We start from the raw sequence: 27,585 nt of genomic DNA on the forward strand, positions 1-27,585 counted from the left end.
ACTATAAGGAGAGAGAGAAACATAAGAGTAAAGAACACCATTAACATTACAATGGAATCAACAAATGCTACATATATATATATATATATATATATATATATATATATTCCTGAACTTCTCTACAATCCTTATTCTCATTCCTCACCGAGAGTCCAGCCCCTCTACAAGTCAGCATGCCAGACAGAGGCAATGGCACCTTCATGGGGAGAAAGCAACAAGTGATTCTGCAGGGTATGAAGTCAGCCACGAAGTTCTGGAGCAAGAATAAGTATTATCCAAGATTATTCAGCAGAATTCAAGAGTCCTGATTTCCAAGCCCAGAAGAAGTGCAAAACACTCCAACCCCTGCTCTTTGTGGGAGAACAAAAGAACTGCCAACCCTGAAGAGACAGAGGCTGCTCAACCAGGACTCACTTCTGGCCCTGGTGGGGACATGAATCCACAGGAATGCTCTGCTGGCCTCTGAGTCTGGGAGTAGTACCCACCTGACCTGTCCTACTGGGGGCAGAGTCCAAGGCAGAGGACAGAGGGAGGGGACCACAACCTGTGATCTGAAGGCAGCAGAGCTGCACAGGTCCTGTTGAGTTACTTGACACTAAGTGGGTTAGCGAGAGGAGGCCCACAATAAGGATAGAATCAGGCCTCAGAGTCAGTACCTGTTAAATGGGCACAAGCAACAAATTTCAGATGGGCCTCCTTGGCCCACTTAGAGCGCAAGGCCTGGTTTCACTGACAATTTGTTTCATGCCTGCTATCTGAGCTCGGGCAGTCTACCCGCTTCTTCCAAGGGTGCGGGATAAAAGCCTCCATCTGTATTCCTGCCCACCACCCTGATCACAGCCCACGCTTCCTCATGGGACAGCCAGCAAGCGGCAAGCCAAAGGTGCTGCCTCACCGCCCACTGGCACGCAGCCTCAGGGAAACGGAGGGAGAAACATGGACCAAGTCTGGGAGGCCCAGGGTTCCTAGACCTAAGGGATCTAGCTCTGGGGGTGTGGGGGGGAGGCGGGCCAGGTGGCAGGGGAGCCCAGGTGCCCAGGTTCCAGGGGCGGAGCCTAAAGGCCCGGAGGCGGAGCCCCGAATGACAGAGGGCGGGGCTCACGAAAGCCGGTGGGGTCGGGGCGGAGCCGGGTAAGACGCGGTCATTGCGGTTCCCAGACAGGCAGTGCACGGGGCACGGTGACTCACCCAGGCGGCGTCCGCCCGACCCTCCGAGGCCGCGCTCTCACCACTTCCGTCTCCCGCAGCTGCTGAGGCCGCGCAGCTACAACCCACCACGGTGCCCCTCTCCCCAACCAATCGTATCCCTCGTCTGTGCCCGCCCTGGCCAATCGCCACCTCAAGTCCCGCCCTGTCTTCACCACGCAGCCACCGCCCTCACTCTTCACGTCGCTCATTGGCCAAATTGGGCAGACGCCCTCCCAACCTTACCCTATCGGGTGCCCGAAGACAAGACCGTACCTGGAGGGATGAGACGCGGTACTGGAGAATAGATGCGACCAATGGGAAATCACAGCGCGTCCCTGCGGCAGCCAATGGGAAAGCAATAAAAGCGGGGCTGCTGGCTAAGGCTCCAGGGGCCGGAAGTAGGAGAGGCTGGTCGCCTACTGGTAGCGCAATTGAAGGCGGGGCCTTGTAGGGTCACAGGCCTTTACAGTCACTTCCGGTGACGACTTCTCCTTGGGAATATTTCTCTGAAAGGTCTCCTGTCCCACCTCATTCTATCCATTTCCCGTCTCAGTTTCGCAGCGGTCATCCCGTCCCAAAGCGGAAAGGGAGAAGAGACCCCGCAGGCTAAGAGAAGAAGGAAGTCTGGGCCTGAGGCTCCGTCTCTTCTCTTCTCCGCCTGCGGCGGGAGGGCTTTCCCTCTTCTGCGTATTGACCCTCACTTTCCATCGGCGAACCTGCACTGCCGTCCTTCATGGCCTGCATGGCTCCGTCAGTCCTGAGTCAAGATCTCACATTTGAGAGAGGAAATCCGGATCTGAGACGGCCATTAGCTAGCTGCCACCGCCTAGTCTGTACTGGGAGTGGTGAATAGGACTACCCCGAGGACCAAGCTCTTCGCTCCTCCCTTCCTCTCCTGGGGAGCCAGACCAGACAGCTGGGCGGAGGGTGGCCGCTGGAGGGCGTCCTGGCTGCGGATACCACTAACCCTGACAGAAATGGAGAACAGTTGTTGATTCAGATTCTCAACAGATCGCTGGAGTTTGGAGTGGGCCCGAGTGCTTTAATGCCAGGTCCCGGAGCCAAAATGTTTTAACGTGTCTGTTTATAGAACGCTGGAACTTTTACTAGAGTTAGTAAATTCCAGGAGAACAGGAACCTTGCTTGGGTCTAAAACAGTGTCTGCATCCTAGGAGATGCTTAATAAATATTTGTTAAATGCGGAACTCTTCCAGGGCAGTGGCTTCTTGGTTCATTCCCAGCATTTACAGTAGTGTTCCGTGATTACAGAGGTTTCAACAGTTGTTCAGTGCTCTGTCACAGGCTTCCTAGAGTACAGAGCCTAACTCTGTATATCCCTTTCCCCAAATCAGGGGAAACAGGAAGGCAGGAGGCTGCATGCAGTTAATTTATCCATGTTTTCCCAAAGACAGATATCAGATCCAAAACTCCATAGAACTACATGTGCAAAAAGTGGAGAGGCCCAGGCCCAGATGAGAGAGGCAGGATAGATAATGGTGAGTAAAAAAAGAGGGGCTAGACTATTCTAGGCAAGGACTGAAGCCTGTCATGGGAGAGGAAATTTCCCCTATCCTCCCCCCCCACCCCCACACACACCCCGCCTTCCCTACTAGAAGCCATAATCCAGCACCCTCCTCCAAAAGCCTGTCAAAACCGGGTCCTAGGATCTTCTTGATCTCCAGGAGGTGGTAAAGATACAGACCGTGACACCGGAAGCCACTATATATTTGTTAAATTTTATTTCCTCTGAGTCTCTGGGAGGCAGCAGGGATGTAAGGCGAAGTGGCAGTAGCTGCAGGGGCCTGAGCAGAGCTGGTGCTGGAAGGGGCCGGCATGGGCAAAACGAAGAGGAGAAGATTTAAATATCCAGGGCTGACAGCTAATGGGTCTCCTTCATCTGTCTTTGGATTTTGTGCAGCATCTCCTGCATCCGCCGCAGCTGGAACAGGCACATTGCATCAAAATGGGTACTTTTAGAGAGTCCTATCATGTTAGGGAAGTGTTCCCAAGCTCTGATCCCTTGAGCCAGGGGTAGCCTTGGGGTGTGCTAGAGACCCTGGATAGAACCACTAATTGACCAATGCAGGACACAGATATGCTTCAGGTTCAGGGATCTTCCTATTCCCAAACCAAAAGATACTAAGGTTTCTGATCAAGCAGGGGACCTCCCAGGCTGTCAACCCCATACTGCTCTCACCTCCTCATCTTTCTCACGAATCAGCCTTTCAGTTTCTGGATCTGTCCCTGGTGGGACAGCAGGGATGGGGAAGTCGGTACCACTCTCTCGAGTCAGTTTGCTAAGGGAAAGGGAAAGGGGGCTTGGTAAGGCTAAGGGGACCCCAACACCTGCTTGGATTGAGGTGTAGAAGAGGAAGGGCTCAGTCTCACCCAAAGTTGTGCTTGGGATTCCCCCCTGCCAGCTCAGCCCTGGCTTTTGACCATACTTGCGATTCCGTTCTTTCACCACCAGGCGGGTCATGCTCTGGATACACTGTGCCCGGTAGTTCTCATAATGTGTCTCCCGTGTCACATCCTTCAAGTCCTGCATGTGAGTACGCACCAGCATTGTCCTCAGCTTCACAAAGTCGCAGTGCCCTGGGTTTTCCACTGCATAGCAAGGCTAGGGGTCAGCCAGGGGTATGGGGAGGGGAGAGTCACTGAGGGCAAGGAGGTTCCCTGGTCACAAGCTCAGTGCTTTACCTTCCACGATGCCCCAGGGGTAGAGACGGCCCCTGACTCGTCGCCCTCTGGCCTCTACCACAGTGTTGCTGCCAATTACAGCAAATGGGATGCTTTCCTGGAAGAAGTTTGGGGGGGTCTGTCAACACCCCCTGCCCCCATTCTCACCTGTTCCTTTCCACCTATGTCTTCATCTCTGTTCCTCTCTAGGAAACCAGGGTCCTCTCCCACCCCAGACAACCCACCCTTATATAGAATTCTATTTCTTTGTTCTGCCCAGAAGAAACAAGATGGGAAAGGGATGCCCTGGGGTGGCCACACCTTTAGGGCTTGGTCCTGTAATTTGAAGTCCTCATCCTCATCAGAGTCACAGTCTGGGAACTGGTAGATCTTGATTCCAAAGTGCTCTATCTCCTCCCGGATCTGGCAAACACATGAGGGGCCTACAGTTCTGGGGACCCCATCCTTTCCAGAAGCCCACCTGCTCCCCTCCCTGCACCAGCTCCCCTCACTTTGCGTTTCTTGCGCTCCACTTCAGGAGGTGTCAGTGTGTCCGCCTTAGCCAAGATAGGCACGATGTTGACCCGCTGATGCAGGGCCCTCATGAATTCAACATCCAATGGCCGGAGCCTGGGGAACAGGAATCTGTGACCACCTGCTTGTGGCAGCCCTGCCCCTGGTGCTCTCGGCCTGTTCCCTTGGCAGCACCCGGTGGTGTCAGGAGCCTCAGGCTCGGACCATACCCGTGGCCGAAGGGTGAGATGAAGTACAGGCAGCAGTGCACCCTGTTGTCTTGGATGTTCTTGCGGTTCAGGCCACTCTCATCTCGGAAATACTGCTCAAACTGCTGGTCGATGTATTCTGCCACAGGCTTCCAGCTGGGGCAGGGACAGACAAGCAGAGAAACTGTGGGAGCGGGGGCTGCCTAGTGAGCTCTGGGGCTGCAGAGTAGCCCCCACCCTGAGCAGTGTGTTCAAGACTTGGTTATTCCCTGGCTTGCTTCACTACTTCTTCAGGGAGGTACCTGGTGGGACAGGGGTGCATCACATGTCCTGACAGAAAACAGGCTAAGCACAGAGGCGGAGTTCAACAAATACCAGTTTGATGGGAGGAAAAGAGCCCAGGTGACAGAGCAACTGGGGAAAACCAAGGCAACCCTAAGTCAGGTTCATGGTCCAGCCTCAGAGCCTTTGTTCATATGGTTCCACCCTCTCCTCCATCCCTTCAAACCCACTCCATCCTTCAAGGCCAGATCCAAGAACCATCTTTTCCACCAAGTCTCCTTTGATTACACCAATCACACTCTCCCCTGCTCTTCACCACACAGTGAGATAGATGATAGATAGATAGATAGATAGATAGATAGATAGATAGATAGATAGATGATAGAAAAACTGAGGTTCTTGAATATATATAGTATAGAGAGATTATGTAATCTCACTCTGTGGTAAAGAGAACGGGAGCAGATATAAATATATATCTATAGATATAGACTCAAGAACCTCAATTTTCTAGTGCTTTCTCTTCTTTTATCTAGTTGAATCCTCACTGATAGGTGCCCTGATAAGAGGACATTCTGAGCATCGTCCCTGTCATTTTATACATGAAGGAACTAAATCCAGAGCAGATTTGATCCTGATCATCTTCGCTGGAAAATTCTCTACCCAACTGGGTCCCTGGCTTTCTGATTTTCAGCTCAGTGTGTTTATCACTATACTGCCTGACCCATTTACTAATTTGTTACCCAACTGACACACATATTAGAGAACTACTGCTCCCCACTCTCCACTGCCACTGCCACTGCCACTAGACTACAAGCCTTTCAGGGACAAGGATCATTCATACTTGTTCTGCATCCCTTAAAATGTCCAACACAGGCTGGACACCTAGTATATGCTCAGTAAGTTCTTGCTGGTTGACTAAATGAGTATATGTGGAGGAGCACAGCCAACTGTGAGATGCCAGGCAAGTACAATATTATTATGGACAACAAGAGGAGGGGATTGTACAGTAGGAACCAGGTGTTGGTTGGAGCTAGAGTTGCAGGGCAAGCCCAGTTTGCTGAGACATATTCCTAGAGCAGGAAGAGTGATGTTGACATGGAGGCCACCTCAACCCATCAGGAATATTTGTGGAGACCACAAAACATGTACTAGCACAGTGATGCGGGAAGAATGTAAGAAATGGCTCTTCCCTCAAGGCTTAGACTATGAAACTGAAGATGAACCAGTGTGCTGAGCCAAAGTCCATGCTGTAATGATGAAGAATGTAATGGAAGGCTCAGAGCACAGAAAGGTCTGTAAGGGTCTGATTAGTCTGTGAGGTGATTATTCAGGGTCAGCTGCATGGGCTTGCAACCTGTGTAGTCACATGGGGGGGGAGGTGCACTGGTTTGATTCTCTGTGGCCATCTAGAAGTTCTTAATCATTTTGAACAAGGGGCCCCACATTTTAATTTTGCACTGGTCCTGCAATTATCATCTTAAAATTCATGAGTAAAATGTAAACAGCCCTTTACAGGTTTCAATGTACATATACATGCATCATTCTAGGTGATTTTCAGATCAACTGGGTGAGGTGTAAAGGCCAGTATTTTTCAATGGAAGAAGTAGGAATGCAGTCATTTGCTCAAGACTGTGCAAGATTTGAACTCTCCATCTAGAGGTCTTAGCACTACCGTGCCTAACTTCTTCATCAAAGGCACCACCCTTTCTCCTGTCTTTATCATTCATTCTTCTCATCTACTCACTCAGATCTGACCATTATCCCTCCAGTTGCTGAAAAAAAGAAAAAAGCAAAAAAAAAAAAAAAAAAAAAGCAGGGATGATGGGGGTGGGGGATGGTATGGCAAAGCCACCCTTTCTTTTAGCTGGTAGCCTAGAGTGTGCCTGGAGTTAAAACCAAGTTCCACTTTTCCCCTTTGTCTCTTCTTTCTCCCCTTCCATTTACTCCTCCCTCCATTTCACTCTCACCCCTTTAATAACACTTGTTTGTGGCACCTAAAGTGTTGCTGTAAAAGGAAAGGAAGAAGGTAGGGTGACATTTATTGAGCACTTACTATATGCCAGGCCCTGTTCTACGTGCTTTCACATGTGTTTGCTTGTTTGAGGCTCTTCTTTCTTATCTTGTGTCCTCACTCCCATTATAGAATGATAGGTCAGAGTCAGAAGGAACATTAGAGATCATCTATTCCAATGCTTTCCCTCTCACTTTACAGAGACAGCTTCCAGAAAGGAGCCGTGGTGTGCTCCAGGTCACAAACCTCTTCCTCCTGACAATTTTGAATACGTCTGCGCCTATGTGTGCCCCTGGGGGTGTGTATGGAAAAGGTGGTAGGTGGGGAGGCAGCTGGGGTTGTGCTTGGTCAGACATACCACTCTGTGTTGTTGACTGCATCCCCGAAACCTGGCGTGTCCACAATGGTGAGCCGCAGCTTCACGCCCTTCTCTTCTATGTCTACTGCATGCTTAGTGATCTCCACAGTTTGCATGATCCGCTCTAGAGAAGGGGGAAACTGAGGCCAGGGCAAGGACCTGCCCCGTCAGGATAAACTGCCCACCCCAACCAGCTTGGCTGCTCAGACTGCCTCATCCACGCTGCCCCCCTTCCTACCCCGAGGCTGCTGGGGGCCTGTTCTCTGGGAACCAGCAAGGAGCACATTTCCCAACACAGGAAATGCCGGTGGCTGTTGGCTCTGGCCCCAGCCTCTTGCTGCTCTCTGCTCTTTTCTTGGATTCCTGGAATCCTTTGGGGGTCAGAGACTCACTCAAAGGGCAGGATTCTGGTCCCTGCCCTGCCTCGGCACCCAAATCTTTAGGGAGCTGGCTGGTGGGCTGCCAGGCCAGATAGGCCTGTAGAGAGATGCTGTCAGTCTAGGAGCCATGGTTTCCTGTGTGCCGGGGAAGGCCCCATCCCCCAGACTCTGGAATGAGTTTGTTTTCCTAAGTCAGGTCGGCCTCCCTGTCTTCATGCTCCCTCGCTTCCTTACCTTCAGCACTGAGGAGTTTCCGGTCCCTGTAGAGATCCGTGAGGAAGAGGCTGTTGACGAGAGTGGATTTCCCCAGGCCAGATTCTCCTGATGGGGGAGAGAGGACAGAAGTACCAAATCAGAAGATGAGATCTGTAGCAAAGAGACAACCCCACTAGACCACGGTGTGAGGGGAGCTGCTGCTTATTTAATTGGGAAGAGATGAACCAAACCATAGCATTTTGGAGCTGAAAGGAAACAGAGAACAGCTTCTCATTTGAATGAGGCCCGGAGAGGGTCAGAGACTTCCCAAGGTCCCCCAGAAAAAAGGCAAATAAAAGAAACCTGTTGGTGAAGTGTTCTTTGTACCACTTTACCCTGAGCACAATTTGGGGCACCCATGGCTCCTAGCTACTTTGCAAAAAGGGATAGCCGCTTGCTGCTTTCTCCTTCTCTACCACATACAGCACATACCATCCCCACCTGAAAAACTCCAGCCCAGCCCAACCCGGGCCCCACTCTACCTGCCACCATGAGGGTAAAGTCAAAGCCTTTCTTCACGGACTTGCGGTGAACTTGATTGGGGAGGGTCGCAAAGCCCACATACTCCTTGTCATCCTAGTGTCAGGGAGATGGAGTGTATCAGGGAGCGCGAGAGGCAGGAGGGGCCCCAGGACCTAACACAGGCCTTCTCCCTCCCTCCTCAGACTTTGCCCAGCCTTAGAGGAGCAGTGCCAGACTCTACCAGCTGGGCTCCTGATCCTACTGATACTATCAGTTTTCAATGCTCCCTCCCTGTGTCTTCCTGCACCACCCATTGAAAAGTAAGGATGGGACTGGTGGCTCTACCTCAGAGGAGTCATAGGGATCAAGCTTGCCCCACGGGCTGCGGGGCCGGGCTGAGGCTGAGGGGCTGAGAGGGGCTGAGGCAGAGAAGTACTGCTGGCTGTCAGAGGGGTGGGGCCATAGGGGGGTACTGAAATCCAGGTCATCTTGGTAGAGGTCCGGGGCCTGGGGCCTTGGCTCCGGAACTTGGGGCCTGGACACCCAGGTCTTGGCCTCTGGTTGGTGGCAGCTTTCATTTCCTGGGAAATCCTTCACGAACTTGTTCAGATTGATATCATCCGTTTCCTCCAGGAAGCGCTTGATCTGGGGTTTTGGGGTGGGGTGGGGTGGGGTGGGGTAGGTGGGTAGGTGGCAGGAAGGGAAGAATGGAGGAGGAAGACCGGAGAAGGCAAGAGGAAGAGAGGAAAGTGCTTGTGGTTAAAAGGCAAAGCAGCCGCCAAGCCAGAGGAAGTATTCACCATCCCTCCCTCCCTCACCTGTTCACACACAGGTCTGAGATGCCAGGAGAGGCCCCAGGGTCCAGGAGCAACTCCCAGCAGCCCTGAACTCTTGAGAACTGAGTAGCTCCAGTCCTGAAGCCCCCGCTCAACCAGGTGCTGGTTGAGGCTGCTCTTCCTGGGGGTCTGGCCAAGCCCAGGGTCAGAGGTTCCCCCAAAGGCCAGAAAGTCAGACTGACTAAGGGGAGCAGACAGGCATCAGAGCTGAGAGGAGAATGTGGCACAGGATTCAAGGAGAGTGCCTAGAGTCAGAGGGGCAGGGGCAAGAGAGCAGGAGGGAGGAGAGAAGGGAGCTGCCAGCCATGCCTCAGGAACCAGCAGGGAGCTCCATGCCTCCTGCCACTGCAGGTCAGGGACCTCGGGGACTGACAAGCAGACTCCGCTGGGAGTGCTCACTCCCAGAGCTCACTGCCCAGGACTCAGTAGAGCTGACCCGACTCCCTCTCATTCCAGACAATGAGCCACACCAGAGCCTGAGCCTGGGCTCCAGGGGAGAAGGAAAAACCTGCCAGTGGATGCTGTGTATGCGTGGAGGGGGTCTAGGAGGGACCAGGTGATGTAGGATGGGAGGACACTCAGATTGCAAATGTGAGGGACCTATAGGGGGAAACAGCCCTCAGCTGCCTTTTGTCACCTCTGCCTGGAGCTGGGCTTTACCCAGCAATGCAGGAGGGGATCTGGCCTGAACTAGGAACCACAGGGATGGTGAGCAGGGAATGGCTGGTTCCACTGTAGAGACCAGGCCCAGCTTAGAAGAGAGGCCGCTCCCCTCCCTCTCACCTCAGCCCTAGACCCGAAAGCTTCCTCTCTCCTTTGTGGGGTGCCTGGCAGTGCTGGGCTCAGCTCTGCCTTACAATAGCCACGTGCCATCCCCAGACAATGGACAAGGGCCGGCTTCAGAGGCTGACTCAAGGACAAAGGGATGGCCATGCCAGTGGGGGCTACCCTGGACCACTGTGGCCACAGTCTTCCTGCAGGTCCCCCTTTTACAAAGGGAAAAACGGAGGGCGCGGACTTACACACCGCTAGGTTTCTGCCCGGGGGCAGGGACTGAGAGAGGGAGGCTAGAGGGAAAAGTCCCCTCAGAGTGACTTCCAGGCTGTCGCCTCCAAAGTCCCCACACCTGCTTATAGCCATAGTCTCCGGGGCTCGCCCGGATGGGGGAGGAAAAGAGGCCCTTTAGCCTGAAACTGGAACCAGCACATGGGGGCTTCCTGACCAGAAGAGGCCGTCCTGAGGCAAAGCCTGACCTCAGAGGCTTTTCTCACCCCTATTATTTGTAGGGTCCAGTGGCGTGACCACACATCCCAGTTTACGTTTGTTGTCCAGTGATTAATTGTGCCCCTTTCCACTCTCAAAAGCGTCCCAGCTTGGATGATGAATTATATGGCGATAGAGAGGAGCTGGGGCGAGAGGTAGGGGGGAGGAGAAGCAGGTCTTGTTTTCTGACAGCTAAAAAGTCTGGGGAATTCCAGGAAATCCTGCCCCTTGTACAACCTCCCAGTGGCCCAGCAGTTGGTCTGGGCGTCAGATGAAGGGTGGGAGAGGACTGTGCTCCCCCTGATTTCCCCAGGGTGCTGAGCAGGGAAGAGAGAGGGAGGGCACCGATGGAGACCCCCACCCCTCTCTCTCCCAGCAGAGCCTGCAGGAATCCAGCACCATTCTCCCTGCCAGCCCTGGCGGCTGGTCAGCATGGAGGGGCCCACAGGGGCTCTAGACAAGGAGTCAGGACACCAGGGTCCTCCCCTCCTGTCTGTCCTTCCCCACCCCCAGCACTGCCCATGACCAAATATCATTTTCTGACTTTGAGCCCCAATCCCAGACAAGGCAGGGGGAAGACGGGTCAGGTCCACCCATCCCCCAGAACAGTACCTTACCCCAGCTTCAGTCCTGTCCTCAGAGACAGAGCTGCCTTGACATCCCATTGAACGGTCCATGTCCCACGCTTCGGACTCCCTGTCGGCAAGCTCTAGGTCTAATTTTATCCCTCAGGCAAAGTTCCTCACACACAGACACAGCCTGGTCTTGATGCTCTTGTTGTAATCCTGTGCCCTGGCTTGCTCCTTCCCCTTTCTATGTAACCCCCCTGTCTCTGTCAGGGGCCAAAAAAGCCTGTGGAATGTCCTTCCCCACCCCCTCGCCCTCCCCTTCCCTTGGCTCCCACCCTCCAAGGACAGCTCAGCTGCAGCAGGATCGCTGGCTTTCTCTGCAGTTCCCTCCTTCTCTGATTGGCTGCCCCATGATGCCTGCCGGCTGCCTACCCTGGTGGGCACAGCACCAGCCTCCCAAGTCTGTCTGCAGCACAGGTTCTTAATCTACTTGACCTCTCCTGTTAACCTCCAAGGACACCGAGACCTGTTCAGAGGGTCGTGAGCTACATCCCCAAGGTGACCTGGCCCATATGTACATGGGGCTGGCTATCCAGGAGACCCCACTCCCAAAGGATTCCAATCTCTCTCTTTCATCTTAACTTTAAGCAGTGCTGAAGTGTGTGTGGGTGGGGGGGGGGGTGTCCTATAATCCCCTGGTCATAGGTTCTCATGGAAGTGGATCCAGTTTCCTTCCCAAGTGTCCCTTTGTGTTTTTCCAGCAGAGAACCCCACTATCTTCAGAAATCGGTGCCTAGATTGCCCTGCAGAGAGCCCCAGAGGGCTCCTCCCACCTAAAGATACCCTTGGGGACATGTATCACTCCATCACTGGCAGAGAGTCAGTGGGGCAACTGCTAGCACTTGGTCTCTGAGGGGCATGAGTTCAGGCCAACAGGAGGCTGGCATCCCAGGGGCTTTAAAGTTGCCAATTAGGTGGGAGACAAATTGAGAGGCCTGGCTGGGCGTGTGCAGATGGAGCACTTGACAAGGAGTCAGGAGCCCAGTGTTTCTGGTTTGGCCAGAAACACCCTTTGTGATTTTGAATAGTGTTTTAATTTCAGGGCCTTAATATCCAATTGTGAATGGCCCTTCCTTGACGCCCAGGAAGGCTAGGGAGAGAAAGCACTCCCAGGTGAGATACCTCATACTGCTTTGAACCCGAGGAGAGACAGATGGTGCATCAAAAATCTCAGGATGGTTATTAATGTTGGCCTGTCCTTTTTGCATGCAAATTAAACCCCCTGGGGCTTCTGGGCTGGGGAGTACGCCCCACTGATCTCCTTTCAAAGAGAGACCCTCACAGAGGAGGCTGGTTGGACTTGATCCTGTCAGTCTAAGGACTGGGCTGGCTTGAGGTCAGGGGCCTGAGGCTGAGGACTGTGGTGGTGGTGGTGGGGTGGGGGGTGTCTTTAATTAGCGAGGAAAGGGTGGCCTCAGCCAAGTTGAAAGCACCAAGACCTCAGCTGAACTGAACTTAGTGTGTGGCCGAAAAAGCCCCTCTTGGCTTCTGCTGCACTTGGCACTGGGGACAATCAGTGCTCCCCCAGGCTTCCATCTCTGGAACAATCCGTCTGTCCGTCCCCATGTGGGGAGAAGGATGGAGGCAGGGATGAAGACTGACACCACTTGGCCTCTCCCAGGAACCCCCCTTTGGGGAAAGTCACAGGGTCACCAAAACTTCCTGGCCAAGACTTGGGCCTCAGCCTGGACACAGCTTGAGAGACAAGAGCCCAAAAGGTTGGCCTTTCCAGACCCAGAAACTTCTGATTCCATGGGGCTCCGGGAGCTCCCTTCTGGGGGCTGCCCACAGCCAACATCCTGCCCCACAGGCTGGTCACAGATCTCCTCCTGCTGTCAACAGCCTGTGCCGCCCAAGGCAGAAGGCAAAGGCTGGGGGGCTTCCAGCCTGGGAGGAGAAGCTGGCACCGGGCCTGAGGCCCTGACACCTGGCACAGGGTGTTTGTGGCAGGCTCTGGCAGCAGTGGCAGGAGAAGAGCTGGCCAAACATCAAAACTTCCTACCTGGGGGCCTCCAGGGAGGCTGGCTGGGGCTACTGTTTCTCCTCCCACTACAGGCAGGTGGCAGGAATGAGTTCCTCCCACCCCCCACCACTGCAGAGGGACCTGGTTGGGAAAGGGGAGGGTGCGTGTAGGATGCTGCAGGAGGAAGCTTCCCTTGGCTTCTCTCTCAGAGGTAAAGGGCTATAGCTGATCCCACAGAGTAGATGGTGGGCTGGGCTTCCCTCTCTCAGGAGTCTGGGCAGAAGGCCCTGTGGGGCAGAGGGCTCCAATGCTGCCTGCCCCTTGCCAGGCTGTGGGAAGGAGGGCCCAAGAGGCTCATCCTCCCTCTTGAAGAGGCAGGAACTGTCTGTGGGCCTCCTCTGTGTGTTTTCCAAAGGAAGTTGGTGCGGGCCCCCGAGCTTAGGAAAGCTGGGTGAGGAGGGGTCACCCAGGTAATAGCTGACCCAAGCAAGGGCGGGGACGCTCACCTCGGCTCAGCGCGGACGCGCCCTCCCCAGCAAAGCATGCGCTTATCCGCCGGCGCACCCCAAACCCCACCACGGACCCACCCCTTCATCCAAGAACACGGGCAGCACCCCGGGGGTCGGGGTCCGCTTCTAGCTGCTCAGATCAGGAATAGAAACTTGGGAACGGCGACAGAGCAGTGCCTGCCTATTCCCACGGCCGGCGACAGCGCCTCCCGCCCGGCACCTCAGGGCTGCGGCGCCGCGGGTCCCCGCGAGCCGCCCGGGAGTGGCAGGCCCTGCGCGCCCCGGCCTGGCCCCGCGCCCCAACCCCACCCTTCCCCCCCGCCCCCGGCCTCACCATGGCTGCAGCCCGGACTGGGCCGGCTCAGCTTGGACAGCGCCGGAGGGACCCGCGGCCGGAGCTGCGCGCCGACCTCGCCGCACCGCCGGCCCCCGCCCTCCGCCCCGAGTGTGGACCGGCCAGGGGCGGGGCTCGGTGGCAGGGGCGGGGCGAGTCAGCCCCAGGCGGGGTCTGCACCTCGGTGGAGTGGGCAGGGCAGTGAGGGCGCCCGCTGGACAGGGGGCTGCCAGCCTCGGGGCGAACCTTGCAGCCCGAGATCACCAGAGGCGCCGGGTGCGGAGAGGCGCTCAGAACTGTGCTGCACCGTCACCTGGCGCTTCCTTCCTCAGCTCCTAAAGAGCGGCCTCTCGGGGCAGCGCACCACCATCGGGGCTTGAGCCAGACCCCCAAAGAGAGAGAAAGGGCCCACCTGGCACCCCCAGGAGACGCCTTTGGAAGGAGAGGGCGTTTGCCCCATGAGTTGGAGAGAAACCACTAATCCTCCCCCCCTCCTCCCAGCCCTCAACGTTTTCAGGATGTGACTCTGACTTAAGTCCAAGTTACTGATTATCCAAACCTCCTCACACCTCCTACGGTGGGATGGCAGGCATGCTCCACCTCCACCGAGCTGTGAAGAAGAGACAGGAAGTTCCCTTTGTGCAGGACCCTGGATTAAAGATTAAAGAGGATTTGCTGCATAAATTATCCAGGGATCATCAGCTGGAAGGAGGGAGGGAGAGGCGGAGTGGTCTTTGGGGCTTGCCGGGGGCTGAGGAAAGCAGGGAGGCCCCGGGAGAGGCCACCCCAGGCAGGCTGGGCAAACAGGTGAGGAGCTGGGGACAGATGCCCTAGTAGCTTTAGAGGCATTAGAGGCTCAGAGGGTCCGCAGCAGTCAGGGGAAAGAAGATGCTTAGGGGGTGGGGAGTTGATGGAGATTTCCTGAGCTAATACAGGTCTGAGCTGGTCAAGCTTGGGTGGAAATTTCCAGAAGCATGCCTGTCCCTGACTCCCAAGAGCCCTCCCTGACAGCAGGCTGACTGGCCTGAATCCACTTTGGACAAAACGGAAGCCCATAGGCATGGCCCTCTCTATCGGTAGGAGCGCCAGAGGCCTGCCTACCTTATTTCAGTATGATCTGTGGCATGGCTGGAGTCGGTTAAAACTCATCAGAAGAGAGAGGGGAACCTGGATAGGCAGGTAAGATCAGGCTCAGAAAATAGGGCTGCTGTTGGAGATGGTATCGGATATGTGGCATGAGTGGGCGGCAGGATGGAAGGGGTGGTTGATGCTTAAAGAAATCAGTTCATGCAGAGGAACCTTTCCAGCTGGGTGACCCCGTTTCACCTCGCTGGGCCTCAATTTCCACACCTGAAAATGCGGGGATTAAACTAGGCTAAGAGTCAGCAGCTTGGCTCCAGGGAGACAATGAGAAAGTCTCCTGCCCGGGGTGGATCAGGAGATCTGAAGCTGTACTCAGGAAAACAAAGACATAAAGAAAGAAACTAAAGGCTGTCGGAAGTCTGCAGAAGCAGCAGCTGCTGCCGTCAGACCAGGATGTCAAACTTGGGCTACACAAAGCCCCACTATTGGGAACTAGCTGGAGGCCACTAGTCCTCACGCAGGCACTCCTAAGGACACCTCTGGGGTGCTGCCGCCAGCAGTCTGCGTGGCCTGCGTTGGGGGTGGTGGGCCCAGGGGAGAAAGGCTGTCAAGGAAGAAAGGCCCCATCACAAAGCCCTTTTTTCTACAATCATTACATCCCTCCTTCCCTCAGCCCAGCTTCAGCCCAAGTGTGAACACAGACACATCTCAGAAGGCTGCTCTGCAAGCTCATCCTCAGCTGCCACTGGAATCCCATCTCCATGCTGGCACCTGCTGCCCACGCCCTACAGAGCCTGTGTGTCCTGGGGCACGTCGGGGCCATCCTGCTTTGAAGGAAGTGAGGCCTTAAGAGACGCCAAGGACCATGGAACTCATCTCTAAGCCAAGATTCTTGGGGTCTTGATGGTCAGTCTGTTTGTCATCACTGCACCCCAGGCCTGACCTGAGGCATGTTGGGCAAAATTAAAGCTGAAGACAGACTTTGAACTGTTCCACATGTACTAACCCTGCAGCATTCAGGGATCTGAGAGAACTTGGTCTGGGCATAAGTCCCCATGCCAGCTTTGACGATTATTGCACTGCCCTAAAGCCCCTACTCCTCCCTGGGCCTTTGTTCCCCCATTGAAAGAGAGGACCGGACTCCTCCCAGCTCCATCTCTGTTGGTACAGGTACCACAGTCTGACACCTGATCAGAAGCAGGACTAAGATATAGCTGCTCTTGTGTGAGTCACTGACCACTGAGCACTCTTCCCCACCTTCAACCATCAGGTTGCCCAGCCAACCTTGCGTCAGTGCCCCTTGGCTCTTGGAGCTCTGGTTCTCCTTGAAATCCAATGTCCCGCCAGGCGCTGATGTCCTTGCCGAGAGCACCATTTCCCAGGCACTGCTGGGGTGGGAACACTTAGTTTGGCACAGAGGGTGGCTCTTCTGGGAAACTCAGACCAGCAACCACAGCTCCAGCCTGCTGTCCTGGGTTCCCTCTGCTCGGGTCAGACTGACATGGTCTGTATGGAAAACCTCCTGGCCCCTCCACTGGACCTTTCCTGCCCACCCACCAGCGAAGGTTATGGACCACAGAGCTAAACAAGAATGCTTGGGCCAAGGTTCAAAACCAAGAATAAAGAGTGAGTACCACTGGAAATCAGGATTTCAGATCTGCATGACTAGCGAAGACCACGTTTCCCTTACGTGGTATAAGAACTAATTGTACTTCCCTTCCCCCAGAGGTGATGAGCCACTGATGACAGTCAGAGAGCCCTGGTGGTGTCTTTCAAAGAAATCTTAGCCAGTCTGTCCAGCAAGGTCTGTGCAAAGGCAAGAAACCAAAATGCTAAGTCCTACTTGTCCCCATACTGCCTCTCCTGTCCCATGATCCTAGGGCAGTGTGAGATGTAGGTGGCAAGGCCAGGGAGCACTGTGTTTCCTGGCACCTGCTGAATGATTGTAGTTCTAGAGCTAGCTGGCAGGATGCTAGAAGCCAGCCAGTGGGCCCTTCCAACATCCTCTCTATGGCAGGGCAGGGCAGGGCACAGGAGCTCAGGGGTGAAAGGGACTTACCACTTACCCAATACCACTACCCGCTGGAGTAAGGCTCCCTTCAAGGACCCCCTGACCTCCCACCCTCCACTTGAATTCCTCCTGTGGCCAAAAACTCACTCATTCTAACAAATGTCCTTCCGTATTTGGGCAGTGAGTTGCCAAGGTCATTACACTGAGCTGAAACTTGCCCTCCCCCTTACCTTTACCCTCCAAGTGCCTCCATGCCAGAAACTGTCACTGATTTCGCTGGACTTTGTTTTGTCCTTTGATGTTCACGCCCCTTCAAGTGACCCGTCTGTATATTTTTCTCTCCCAAATTAACCACAAGTCTCTCAAGGTCAGGGAATATGTCCTCTATTTTAACTTCTATTTACTTCTGATATCTGTCTGGGTGAGTGACCAGGCTTCTGCCCCCAGGAGATGTCTGATCAATATGCACTGACTGAAAGAATTCATTGATTAGTTTTCCACTCTGATTTTGGAGCACAGACAAAAATCAGACTTTTTTGACCCCATAACCTGCCCTTCATTCTGGCTGCTGGCCAGCTCACACTCCCAGCCTCCAAGTTCACATGCAAAGACATAGATGTTAGCCCCACTAAAATCTTTCCCTTCACCATTCTTGGTCTCTAAAGGTGCTGCTGAAATATTGATATGGAAGACATGGCTACAGAAGGAGGGTTTCTCCACCCTATCTGAATCCCTGAGGCAGGATGCTCCCTAAAGTGCTCCCAGCTTTGACGAGCCAGCTCTGAGCCTCTGTTTCTTCACAAAAGATGGAGAAGAAAAGTTCACCTCCTAGGGGTGCTATGAAGGTTCACAAAGGTTAACACATTTAGGATGGAATAATCACTAAAACGAGTGGTAGCTATTATCTCAGCTAACAAGAAAATTATCGGTACCAAAGCAGCAACTGTCAACTGTGACCTTTCAAGTGCCTTTCCTCCCAAGGAGTAGACATGTGCATGTGGATGCAGAGCGAAGGGAGGAGATCCTTAGACTGAAGTGACATGGAGATGACCGTGCTGCCAACTGTGGGGTCAGCTTCTCCAGCTAGCCGCCACTCCATCTTTAGAAAACAGGTCTTGGTTTCAGACTCACTGAACCGAATTCCCCAAAACAGCCGCTGTGGAGACTCTGGGAGCCCAGTGACTTTGCCTGTGGTGGGCTGCCAAGGAGATGACCTTGGCTGGCCCAGTCTTCCCACCTACAGTGTCAGAGCCTGACTTCTCCCAGGAACAGCCTCGAATCCTGTCCCCCTCCTCCAGACCTCCATTCAGCCCCCAAGGTGCAGCTGTCTTGTGCTTCTGCCTTCGTGGCAGCTGGGCCAAAGGCAGCTGAGCAGAGAAGGGCGAAGGGACCTGGTCATTTCTGTCACTCAGGACAGCCTTCCTCTGGCTGAGCAGCTGTCAGGGTGGCTTCTGTGTTACAGATTGGCTTCCTCACCCAAGTATGCACTCTGCCTTCGGAAACCAAGCTCCCTAATCTAGCCAAGGCCACCCCCCAACCCCCTTTCTTCTCTTACTTGAAGAAGAAAAAAACATTATTTCAAATATCATGAGACTTCTCCGACAGAAAGACAGAGTGTAGGAGATGGGCTCCAGGCAGAGAAGCGAGTAGCTTCTGGAAATACACCAGAAAGCCGATGATGGATGGGGCAGCTTCTTCCCTATGTGGGGCTATTCTGGCCTCAGTTCTGCCATCAAGCCTGACAAGGAGGCACAGCATTCTCCCGCCCCCATTTTATAGGCAGAGGGAGCAATCTGCCCAGGTCTCAGGCGACCGCAGGACAGTATCCCTCTGCCCTGTGCTTCCAGGTGCTCTTGCTGAGGCACGCTGCACCCCAGCCTGTCCTGGGGTAACCAGTTCCCCAGTTTGCCCAGGGCTAAGGGAGTTCTCAGGATGCAGCCCTTTCCATGTTGGAACTAGGAAAGTCCTGGGCAAACCCTGATGAGTTGGTCAACTTAGCCTGTCCCCAAAACAGCAAGTCTGGGCTAGAGATCATCAGCCTCCCATCCTGCTCTGGACTTGAACGAGGTACCATCTGACAGGAAAAGAAGCTGTGCGGCAAGGTTCAAGCTGCTATGAAATGCCTCCTGAGGTGCCATGTCCCATTTCCAGCATCTCTGCTTCATTCTTTTAACAATTCCCTTTCCTCTCAACTACCAGTCTCTGTACAAAGCAAGAGAAAATGAGAAAAGTGGGAGAGATGGTTCCAGGGTTCCTTTCTTTTTTAAAGAAATATTTTTGATTTCAGAAAGGAAGGAAGAGGGAGAGAGATAGGAACATCAAAGATGAGAGAGAATCATTGATCAGCTGATGCAGGCAGGCATGTGCCCTTGACTGGAATCGAACCCAGAACCCTTCAGTCCGCAAGCCAACACTCTATCCACTGAGCCAAACCAGCTAGGGCTCCAGGGTTCCTTTCTGACAGCTCATATCCTACGATCCTGTTAACATTCCCATGAATGCAGAGCATCTCTGTGTTCCTTCTGGGATCTGGAATTTTGTCTAGGAAATCTACATGAGCAAATCATCCCCGTGGCTCAGGAGCCAACAGGAACCTGGCTGTCCCATCTCCCAGGGGCTAAATGACATGTCACCCTGAAGACACTGAAGTCTGCCTTAGGTATCACTGAGACGGCCTCCTCTAGTTTCTGGCCTGTTTTCCAGAGTTGGTTTCTTGCATAATTGATAGATATAGCAGGGAGTAAAACACCTTGTCCACTGACAGCCTGGGAAGTCACATCCAAGGGCAAGTAGGTTAGGTGGCTTGAGGACACAGGCTCTCAGGGCCAGGGCAGCCCCATCCCATCAAGAGCTATTTTATTCCATAGAATTCCCCAGGGCTGTGTGAGAAGACAGCTCCCGCTGACCCCATAGGGCACCCTAAGGACCTTCCTGTTGAGCTTTGACTAGTTCTGCTATAAAAAATAACAACAAACAAACAAACAAATTATCAGGCCCTAGCTGGTTTGACTTAGTGGACAGAGCATCAGCCTGTGGACTGAAGGGTCTCAGGTTCTATTCCAATCAAGGGCACATGCCCCAGTTTTGGGCTTGATCCCCAGTAGGTGATGTGCAGAAGGCAGCCAATCAATGATTCTCTCATCATTGATGTTTCAATCTCTCTCTCTTCCTCTTCCTTCCTCTCTGAAATCAATAAAAATACATTTAAAAAAACAAAACCAAAAAATATCAGGAATGTGTCCCTCAGTCCAGCATAATCACCTCTGGGAAGATTCCAGCTCCTAATGTCCCAATCCAAGGATGAGAAACATCTGTCCACCCCACCCCTTAGACAGGAGGGTCTTGAGGAGTTTGGGAGGAAACTGTCAAAGGAGAGATGGACTGAATTGTGCTCCATCCCCAGCTGCGGATCCTGTAAAGCTCAACCATAGACATGCTGCAGTCCACGAGCCAGGCCAGGCACTGCGGCTGGGCCACAAGATAATTCCTGGCCGGGAATGGAATCTGGACCACACTCTACAGTCAACCATTCCCAGATCAGAGTAAACAGAGGCCTTGGACATCAGCACCACTCCATCCAACAGGGCTGCCTGTGGCCCTGCAGCTTCGGGGCAGGCTGGAGGAGTCTGAGCTCTTTCACTTTATGAGCACGGTACCTGGCCCACCTCCATGCCACTCCGCTCCCAGAGAGCCAGGAAGACTGGCAGGCCTAGCTGCCTGTGCGTCTTCTCTTCCCAGCTTCTGGGGAGCAGCTCTGCTACTGCACAGGGCTGGAGAACTGCAATTATCCAGACAGGATAAGAGCTATTTTGGGAAGGAGCTGTCCTGCTGCCAAGGCATTTGACTTCCTAAACTAAAACAAGATGGGGCAGAATAGGGAGGAACTTGCTCAATCAAAAACATCATATCCTGAAATAGAGGAAATACCCCTTCCCAAAGGTATAGATCTGCATCAAGGAAGGGGTGAGCAAGGGGCTAACTGCCAAGATACACCCCCTGACTTTGGGAAGGAGGAGGGAAACCTGACCCCATCAAATTCCCAGCTCACTCCCTCTCTCCTAAGACCATCCAGGAGCCTCTATTAAGTCTGCTGCATTTACTTGGACATTTGAGTGCAGACTATTTCATATTGTTGTTTCCTGTCCAGGTCTTATCTCCCCATCCAGATGGTAAGTTTTTCAAGGCCAAAGAATGTGTGCGCTATGTTTAATGCTTTCCCCAATAGTGCCTAGAAGAGTGCTAGGCATCTGAATAAAAATTGTTTGTGGAAGGAAGGGAGAAAGGGAGGAAGAGAAGGATTTACTGTCTTGCATTGAAATAATCTCTAAAAGTAGCTGCTCCCACCCACAGCTGAGCTCAGGGAGCAGGGCTGGACAAGAAGTCGTGGCAGAGGGGGTGGCAGCGCATTTCTGGCACCTCCGCTGCAGCTGTTCCGTTATCTGAGCTCAGGCTGTCCTGCCCCTCCCCCGACTAGTTCTTCATCTGTAGTAGTCAACTGTCCATCCTGGGCTAGCCCATGGATGAGACCCATTAGAGGCCATGCTAGGCTTTGGAGAAGAAAGAGAGATGAGAGAGAATGGAGACAGGAAGAGCTTGGACTCTCTTATCAAACATGGGCCAAGAAGAACTAAAGTATTTAGGGGAGCAATGCACTATGAAATCAGGACACTGCCAAATTCAGGACACAGGGCTGCTGAGAGCAGAGTTCACCTTGTGGCTCTCCAAGGTGAGGACTCAAATAGTGTGTAACCCAGAAAAGTGTCCCCTTTCTGGAATGCCCTAGGCTGGAGAGGGGAGAGCCAAGTAGGGACCAATCCAACCTATGGCTTCCCAGACAGCTTTCCCATAGGACACTTGGAAGGATTCATCACTTGCCAGAAGGTCGCTACCCTTTCTCTCCAGGGCTACAAATTCCCCTCTGGGGAGATGCAGCCCTGGAGGAGTACAACTTGGCAAGTGGAACACAGGCTAGATTTCAGCCCCTGCTTGCCTGCTCTGCCAGGTGCCCTTGTGCAGCAAACACCTGCCCAACAATAGAGAACAGCTTTCATTAGAGGATAAGACAGGGACTTGGGTAAGGAGAGCACAGGAAGACCGAAAGTTACTTTCTAGGGGCATTCTTACCTCCTCATCTGTCATAATGGAGATGTAGAGGCCAGGCATTCCCAGTGGGCAGCAAATGGAAATCAGAGAGTGCCAACAGGAAGGGAAAAAGAGAATTTTACTGAGGATGTGCAGTGGACTCGGCCATAACATGGCCCAAGTCCCCTCCTAGTGCAAATGGCCCAAATGTCAACAGCTAGCATTTGCTGAGTGCTCACCATTGCCATGCACCATACCATGCTAAGTGTTTTACATGTCATAGCTTGGTCAGTCTTCATAAGAACTCTAAAAGGAAGCCATTGTTCCCATTAACAGATGGGGAAAAGGAATGATTAGAGAGGTTAAATACTTACCCAATGTCATAGTTAGAAAATAGTTGTTGGGGGGGAGAGGGGAGAGGTTAATGAGGAGAAAGTGGGACATATATAATACTTTCAACAATCAAGATTAAAAAAAGAAAATAGTGGACACGGGTCTCAAACCCAATAATATGACTCCAGAATCCATACTCTACTAAACTTCTACTTCACGGAGCTTTGCTGTGAGGCAGGGCTGCCCTTCTCTGCTGAGGGCTCATGCTGGTTGGTATTGCATTGCATTCCCGGGGCTCTCTCTTCCCTAGGAACTTCCTGATTCAGAGCCCTGGCCTCCCCCATGCTCATGGGGCTGGAGCATATTTGGAACACAATCCTTGTAGCAGGAACTCGTTGCCACTAAGATTCACATTTAAGGGCTGGTCCTTATGTTCCCTCCCACCACAGAAGTCAAGATACCAGCGGAGTCAGGCGGGTCACAGGCCCTGAAGACACTTAAGGACTTTAAAGTTGGCTGCAGACCCACTGACCCCTCAAGGCAGAAGCCCAGACATCCCTGGAGATCTTTCTGGGCAGCAGCCAATAAGGACCTCCCAGGCCCTGGTATAGGGGTGTGAGTAGGGTTCTGAGGAACCAGACACACACATAAGGAGACCCCTTCAACCTGAATCAGTGTGGGGTCAGCCCTGAGTTAGACTGTGAAGCAGGTAAGTTGTTTTTGGTGGGGTTTGTTTCTTTATCACATGATAGGTAACATCAGCTAAGCTGAAAGGCCATGGACTTACATTGTTCTCCATGCCTACTATTCTCCAGTGACTACTTGCCATTATAAGAAGACTCATGAAAAAGGTTCCAAGTCCCAAAGGAATAACTAATAGTGGCAAGATAAGAAGTTCCTCTGTTCCTTCAAGTCAAAGTCCCAGCATGCACCATGTCCTAACAGACCTAGCTCTGTACATACATCAAGGCTACCTTCCCAACCTGTCTTCCTGCTTCCCAAACCCCCACAATGAACCATGGGAGGGAAAAGCACAGACCTTTTAGCCACCAGATGACACGATTGTACATTTCCTCAGAGACATCTGAAAGTAACAGAGATTGGTATGTTTTTTCTCTCTGTGTGGAATGCACACTTCCTGCCCCTCGCTACTTAACATCTCCCTTTCTAGATCCATATTTCTCCACCCAAAGGTGCCCTCAGCCTTTGATCCTCTCCAAGAAGCTCCTCCAGTCTAGGGCTAAATGTCACACTCCTACTCTTCCTCTCCCTTTTCTCCCAGCCTCTGTGCCACTGTTAATGCCTTTCCCCTCTTGCAAGTCTTAAGTCCATCTGTGCCTCAACTCCTCCACTTTGTTTCCAGAATATTTACCGGAGGACCTTATTCTCTTTACTAGCTCTTACCAGTCCTCACCCCAGCTCAGTACTTCATGTCCACTCTCAGGAAGCAGCTTCCCCACCCTGCAAACCACTCTCTACTACCTTCCATGGAAAGGTTAAGCGCGTTGCCTGGAAGAATCAATGCCTGACGCCGACCCAAGCATCGTCATCGATGTCATTAGTTTGGAGCTCAGAGAAGCTGGGGGGGAAGGAATGGAGCAATGGGCTCAAGGATGGGTCTAGCTTTGGCACTGGCAGGAGAGCAGCTCTAAGGCCCAGAATGAAGAGGGGGCCTTCCCTGCCCATGTCCCACCTCACTAAATCGGGGTTGCACCTGGGCAGTCTGCTTCTTCACATACCCAAGAAGAAAGCACTAAACCTTTGAATGGGTTGTTTGGAGGTGTGCTTGGGAGCCTGTGGCACGTCCCTCAACCGTGCCCAGCTTGGAGGCTCCGCTGGTGATTGTGGTGGTGGTGGTGGTGGTGGTGGTGGTGGTGGTGGTGGTGGTGTTGCTGGTGCTGGTGGTGGTGATGGACTTGCCTTCTCTCGCTGGAGCAGATCGTCACAGAAAGGGCTTGAGTCCATTTCAAAAAAGGACAATGAATAGTCCACGGGAAGCGGGGATTTAGGCTCGAAATCAGGTGTTGTTGGCCGGCTTTGAGGCATTTCAATGTCAGGATTGAGTAAGGGCCACCATGAGGAGTCAGGCCCATACTTAGGTAAGGACCGAGGGGGTAAGGGGCGAGGGGTCAGTTCCACTTTTGCATGAGCAGAGTGACTTGGAGAGGGTGCTAGGGACATGTAGACACTTTCTGAGGGTTTTTGGGCACGCTGCTTACAGACAGGCTCGGGAGATTTTTGGGGGCTCTCATACACTGTCCGAGGTGTCACACGGTGAGTTGGCTGTACTCCTGAGCATATGGTGACTCTGCGGCTGACCTCGTTATCTCCTCGCATTGGGGACTTCATGTTGTCCTCCACTTCTGCTGACATTAAAACTTTTGGGGAGGGCTTCGTTTCAGTGTGGGCAGACTGCTTGTGCATAGATTCAGGGTCTATACGCATAGAAACTCGGTGTCCACCATCCAAATCTTTAAGGATAGAGAGTCTGAGGGATGATTCCACGTTCTTGTTCCTTTGCAAGGGCTTGGGTTCTACATAAATTGAGTTGTAGTGACCCATTTCATACTCTTGGTCAGGGGTCCTTCTCTGAGCTGTCCGAGGGTCTGCATAGGTGTGGCTGTAATAACCCGTTTCATACTCTTGGTCAGGGGTCCTTCTCTGAGCTGTCCGAGGGTCTGCATAGGTGTGGCTGTAATAACCCGTTTCAGACTCTTGGTCAGGGGTCCTTCTCTGAGCTGTCCGAGGATCTGCATAGGTGCGGCTGTAATAACCTGTTTCATACTCTTGGTCAGGGGTCCTTCTCTGAGCTGTCCGAGCGTCTGCAGAAGAGCGGGTCGGGCTGGAGGCTTTCCTTGGAGATCTCATCGCAGTAGCAGTAGCACTCTTTCGGGTGGGATCAGTTTGGACTGCTTCATCCTTTGGGCAAACCAAAGGCCTACGGGGAACTCTGACCCCTTGTGGGTACTGGACCTTGGAGGGTGGGTCTTCTGGTAAGATTTGTGTATTATCCTTCTGGTCTACAAAACTCAACCGGCGAGAGGATTTGGCATCTGGGGTCGAGTAACGATTAATGTCATGCCCTGCCTTGCTCTCACCCCTTCTTCGTGGGGATTCCTCTCTGTGGGGACTACTAGTCCGCTGCATGTGAACAGCATAGGAAGATGGTGGCTGAGTTTGCTGAATCTTTCGGTGAAGAGAGGAATGACGATATGCATCTGATTTTGATCGGCTCTCAGTTCCTTTAGGGATGGGTGCTCCAGAGAAGCTGGTTTCTGGGAGGCTAAAGCGATGATCGTCTCTGGAAATGATGAAATGCCCAGGTTCTGATCTTCGATGGATAGGAGGGCTCATGGTGATTACAGCACTTCGGTGGGTCGAGGCAGCAATGGACCCACGTCCCTGATGAGGGTTTGTGCTAGTTATCTCAGCCCCTTTCTGTGTTGAAACTGTTACCTTAGTCCCAGTTTTATTTGTCTTGACCATTTGATAGGTGGTGCCCTTCTGGGTAGAACCCATATTTTACCGGCTGGCTTGTATTCAGGATCCTAATGAAGCCTGAATATTTACCCTCAGTTTTAAAAGCTGTTCTTGCACTCCCACAAAAGAGGCTGTTGTTCTGAGAGTGTCTCAAACAGTCCCCTTAGCTACCTGCCTGGTGATGTCATAAAGGAAGGAGCTTCCTATTAAACATCCTGGCAGACAGCCACAATTCTTCAGAGAACCTCAAGCAGTAACTGCAAGGAAACTGGATGTCTTTGGAATTGACATCAGCAAAGCTTTGACTAAATTCTTAGCAAAATCAGGATTTCCTGGTGTATAGGAAAGCTCCATGCCCTCCCCTACTCTCCTGAGATTCCATTAATTCCCAGAGACTCATACAAGTCAAGGCTATTCAAATAAATCCTGTTGTGTTAGCCCCAGTCTTAATTAGGTGCAAGGTCCAAATTTGTCCTAGTTTGGTTTTGAACTACACTGTATATAAGTAAAAAATATAGAGTCCAACCTTTTCCAGGTTTTGTGGGTGGTTTGATTGACCCTGGGGTAAAAATTCGAGGTCATAAATTCTCACATTCTTGGCCTAGGAGTAAGGATAGGATTTGCAGAAAGGACTTGGAGTTAGTCATTGGTTTCAGTCATAAGTGGCTACTTGTGCACAAGTTACTTGGCTTGCCTGAGCCTTGGTTTCTTCACCTAGAAAGCACTGTCTGGTAGGTGGGCTTTGCACAATGCTAGTGTCCTTTCTCACACTCCCTTTCTCTTAGCTCTCCTGATCAGCTGGACCTCTGGTTCTTTATTTGAAGAGTGACTTCCAACTTGAATATCCATTTTGGATAAGCAAGAGTCATCTTTCTCTCCCGTTCACATGCTTCTCTTTGTGTCTTTCTCTGTCTCTCTCTCTCTTTCAGACACAGACTCTACCGTATCCATCATCTATTTCCCTATTGACTCTGAAGGGTCATCACAGTTCTAACATGGTCAGATTCATTGTTTCTGGATCTTTAAATTCAGCCTAGATTAGAGACAAAGATGAAACAAAAAACCACACATTTTTAGGTAGTGGGGATCTCAATAGATTGAGAAACTTTGAGCTACTGATATAAAACCTTAGAATGTAAAACACTAGGCTAGTCACTATATCTTTTTTTTTAATAGAAAAGGATAAAAGTGGGAGAACATTTATAAGTCAGTTATTTTGAAGATACTATGGGTAAACCAGGTTGAAGTATTGATTTATAGTTATTTGTTAGCTTATAAAATTGAGACTGGCTTACTTGAACAAAGCTTTCCTATGAGATTCTACTTTTTAAATAAGATGGTTTACTGACATATAACCTTTAACCATGAGACTATAATGTGTATTTGTTGAGTATTAGGAGTTCTCTCTGTTTTCTGAATATTAATCCCTCATCAGATATGTGGTTGGCAAATATTTTTAAAAATATGTTTTTATTGATTTTTAGAGAGGAAAGGAGAGAGATAGAAACATCATTGGTCAGTTGCCTCCTGCATGCCCCCTACTGGGGATGAAGCCCACAACCCAGGCATGTGCTCTAACCAGGAATGTAACCAGCAACCTCTTGGTTCATGGGTCGACACTCAACCACTGAACCACACTGGCTGGCATGATTTGCAAATATTTTCTCCCATTCTATGGGTTGCCTTTTTACTCTGTGGATAGTGAAATTTTAAATTTTCATGAAC

At 52.2% G+C, this 27,585-nt stretch overlaps 1 protein-coding gene across 2 annotated transcripts; it reads right to left on the reverse strand.

The window, feature by feature from the left end:
• Positions 1-2,910: 2,910 nt before the first annotated feature.
• Positions 2,911-25,968, reverse strand: SEPTIN4 (septin 4). Of its 2 annotated transcripts, XM_008147714.3 has the most exons (14): positions 24,120-25,968; positions 23,420-23,464; positions 22,090-22,097; positions 8,683-8,982; positions 8,358-8,451; positions 7,855-7,941; positions 7,241-7,364; positions 4,611-4,745; positions 4,380-4,497; positions 4,189-4,290; positions 3,889-3,985; positions 3,633-3,795; positions 3,386-3,485; positions 2,911-3,127 (listed from the first exon to the last, which is right to left on the reverse strand). In XM_008147714.3, exons 1-14 carry the CDS (start codon positions 25,897-25,899, stop codon positions 3,068-3,070), a joined length of 3,213 nt encoding a protein of 1,070 aa, XP_008145936.3. In that variant the 5' UTR covers positions 25,900-25,968; the 3' UTR covers positions 2,911-3,067. The 2 variants fall into 2 exon arrangements, with proteins under 2 accessions (XP_008145936.3, XP_054565508.1); XM_054709533.1 differs by lacking the exons at positions 8,683-8,982; positions 22,090-22,097; positions 23,420-23,464; positions 24,120-25,968 and adding an exon at positions 13,872-13,936.
• Positions 25,969-27,585: the final 1,617 nt, after the last annotated feature.

This window comes from Eptesicus fuscus, chromosome 20 (genome assembly GCF_027574615.1).
Source record: "Eptesicus fuscus isolate TK198812 chromosome 20, DD_ASM_mEF_20220401, whole genome shotgun sequence".
Lineage (NCBI taxonomy): Eukaryota > Metazoa > Chordata > Mammalia > Chiroptera > Vespertilionidae > Eptesicus > Eptesicus fuscus.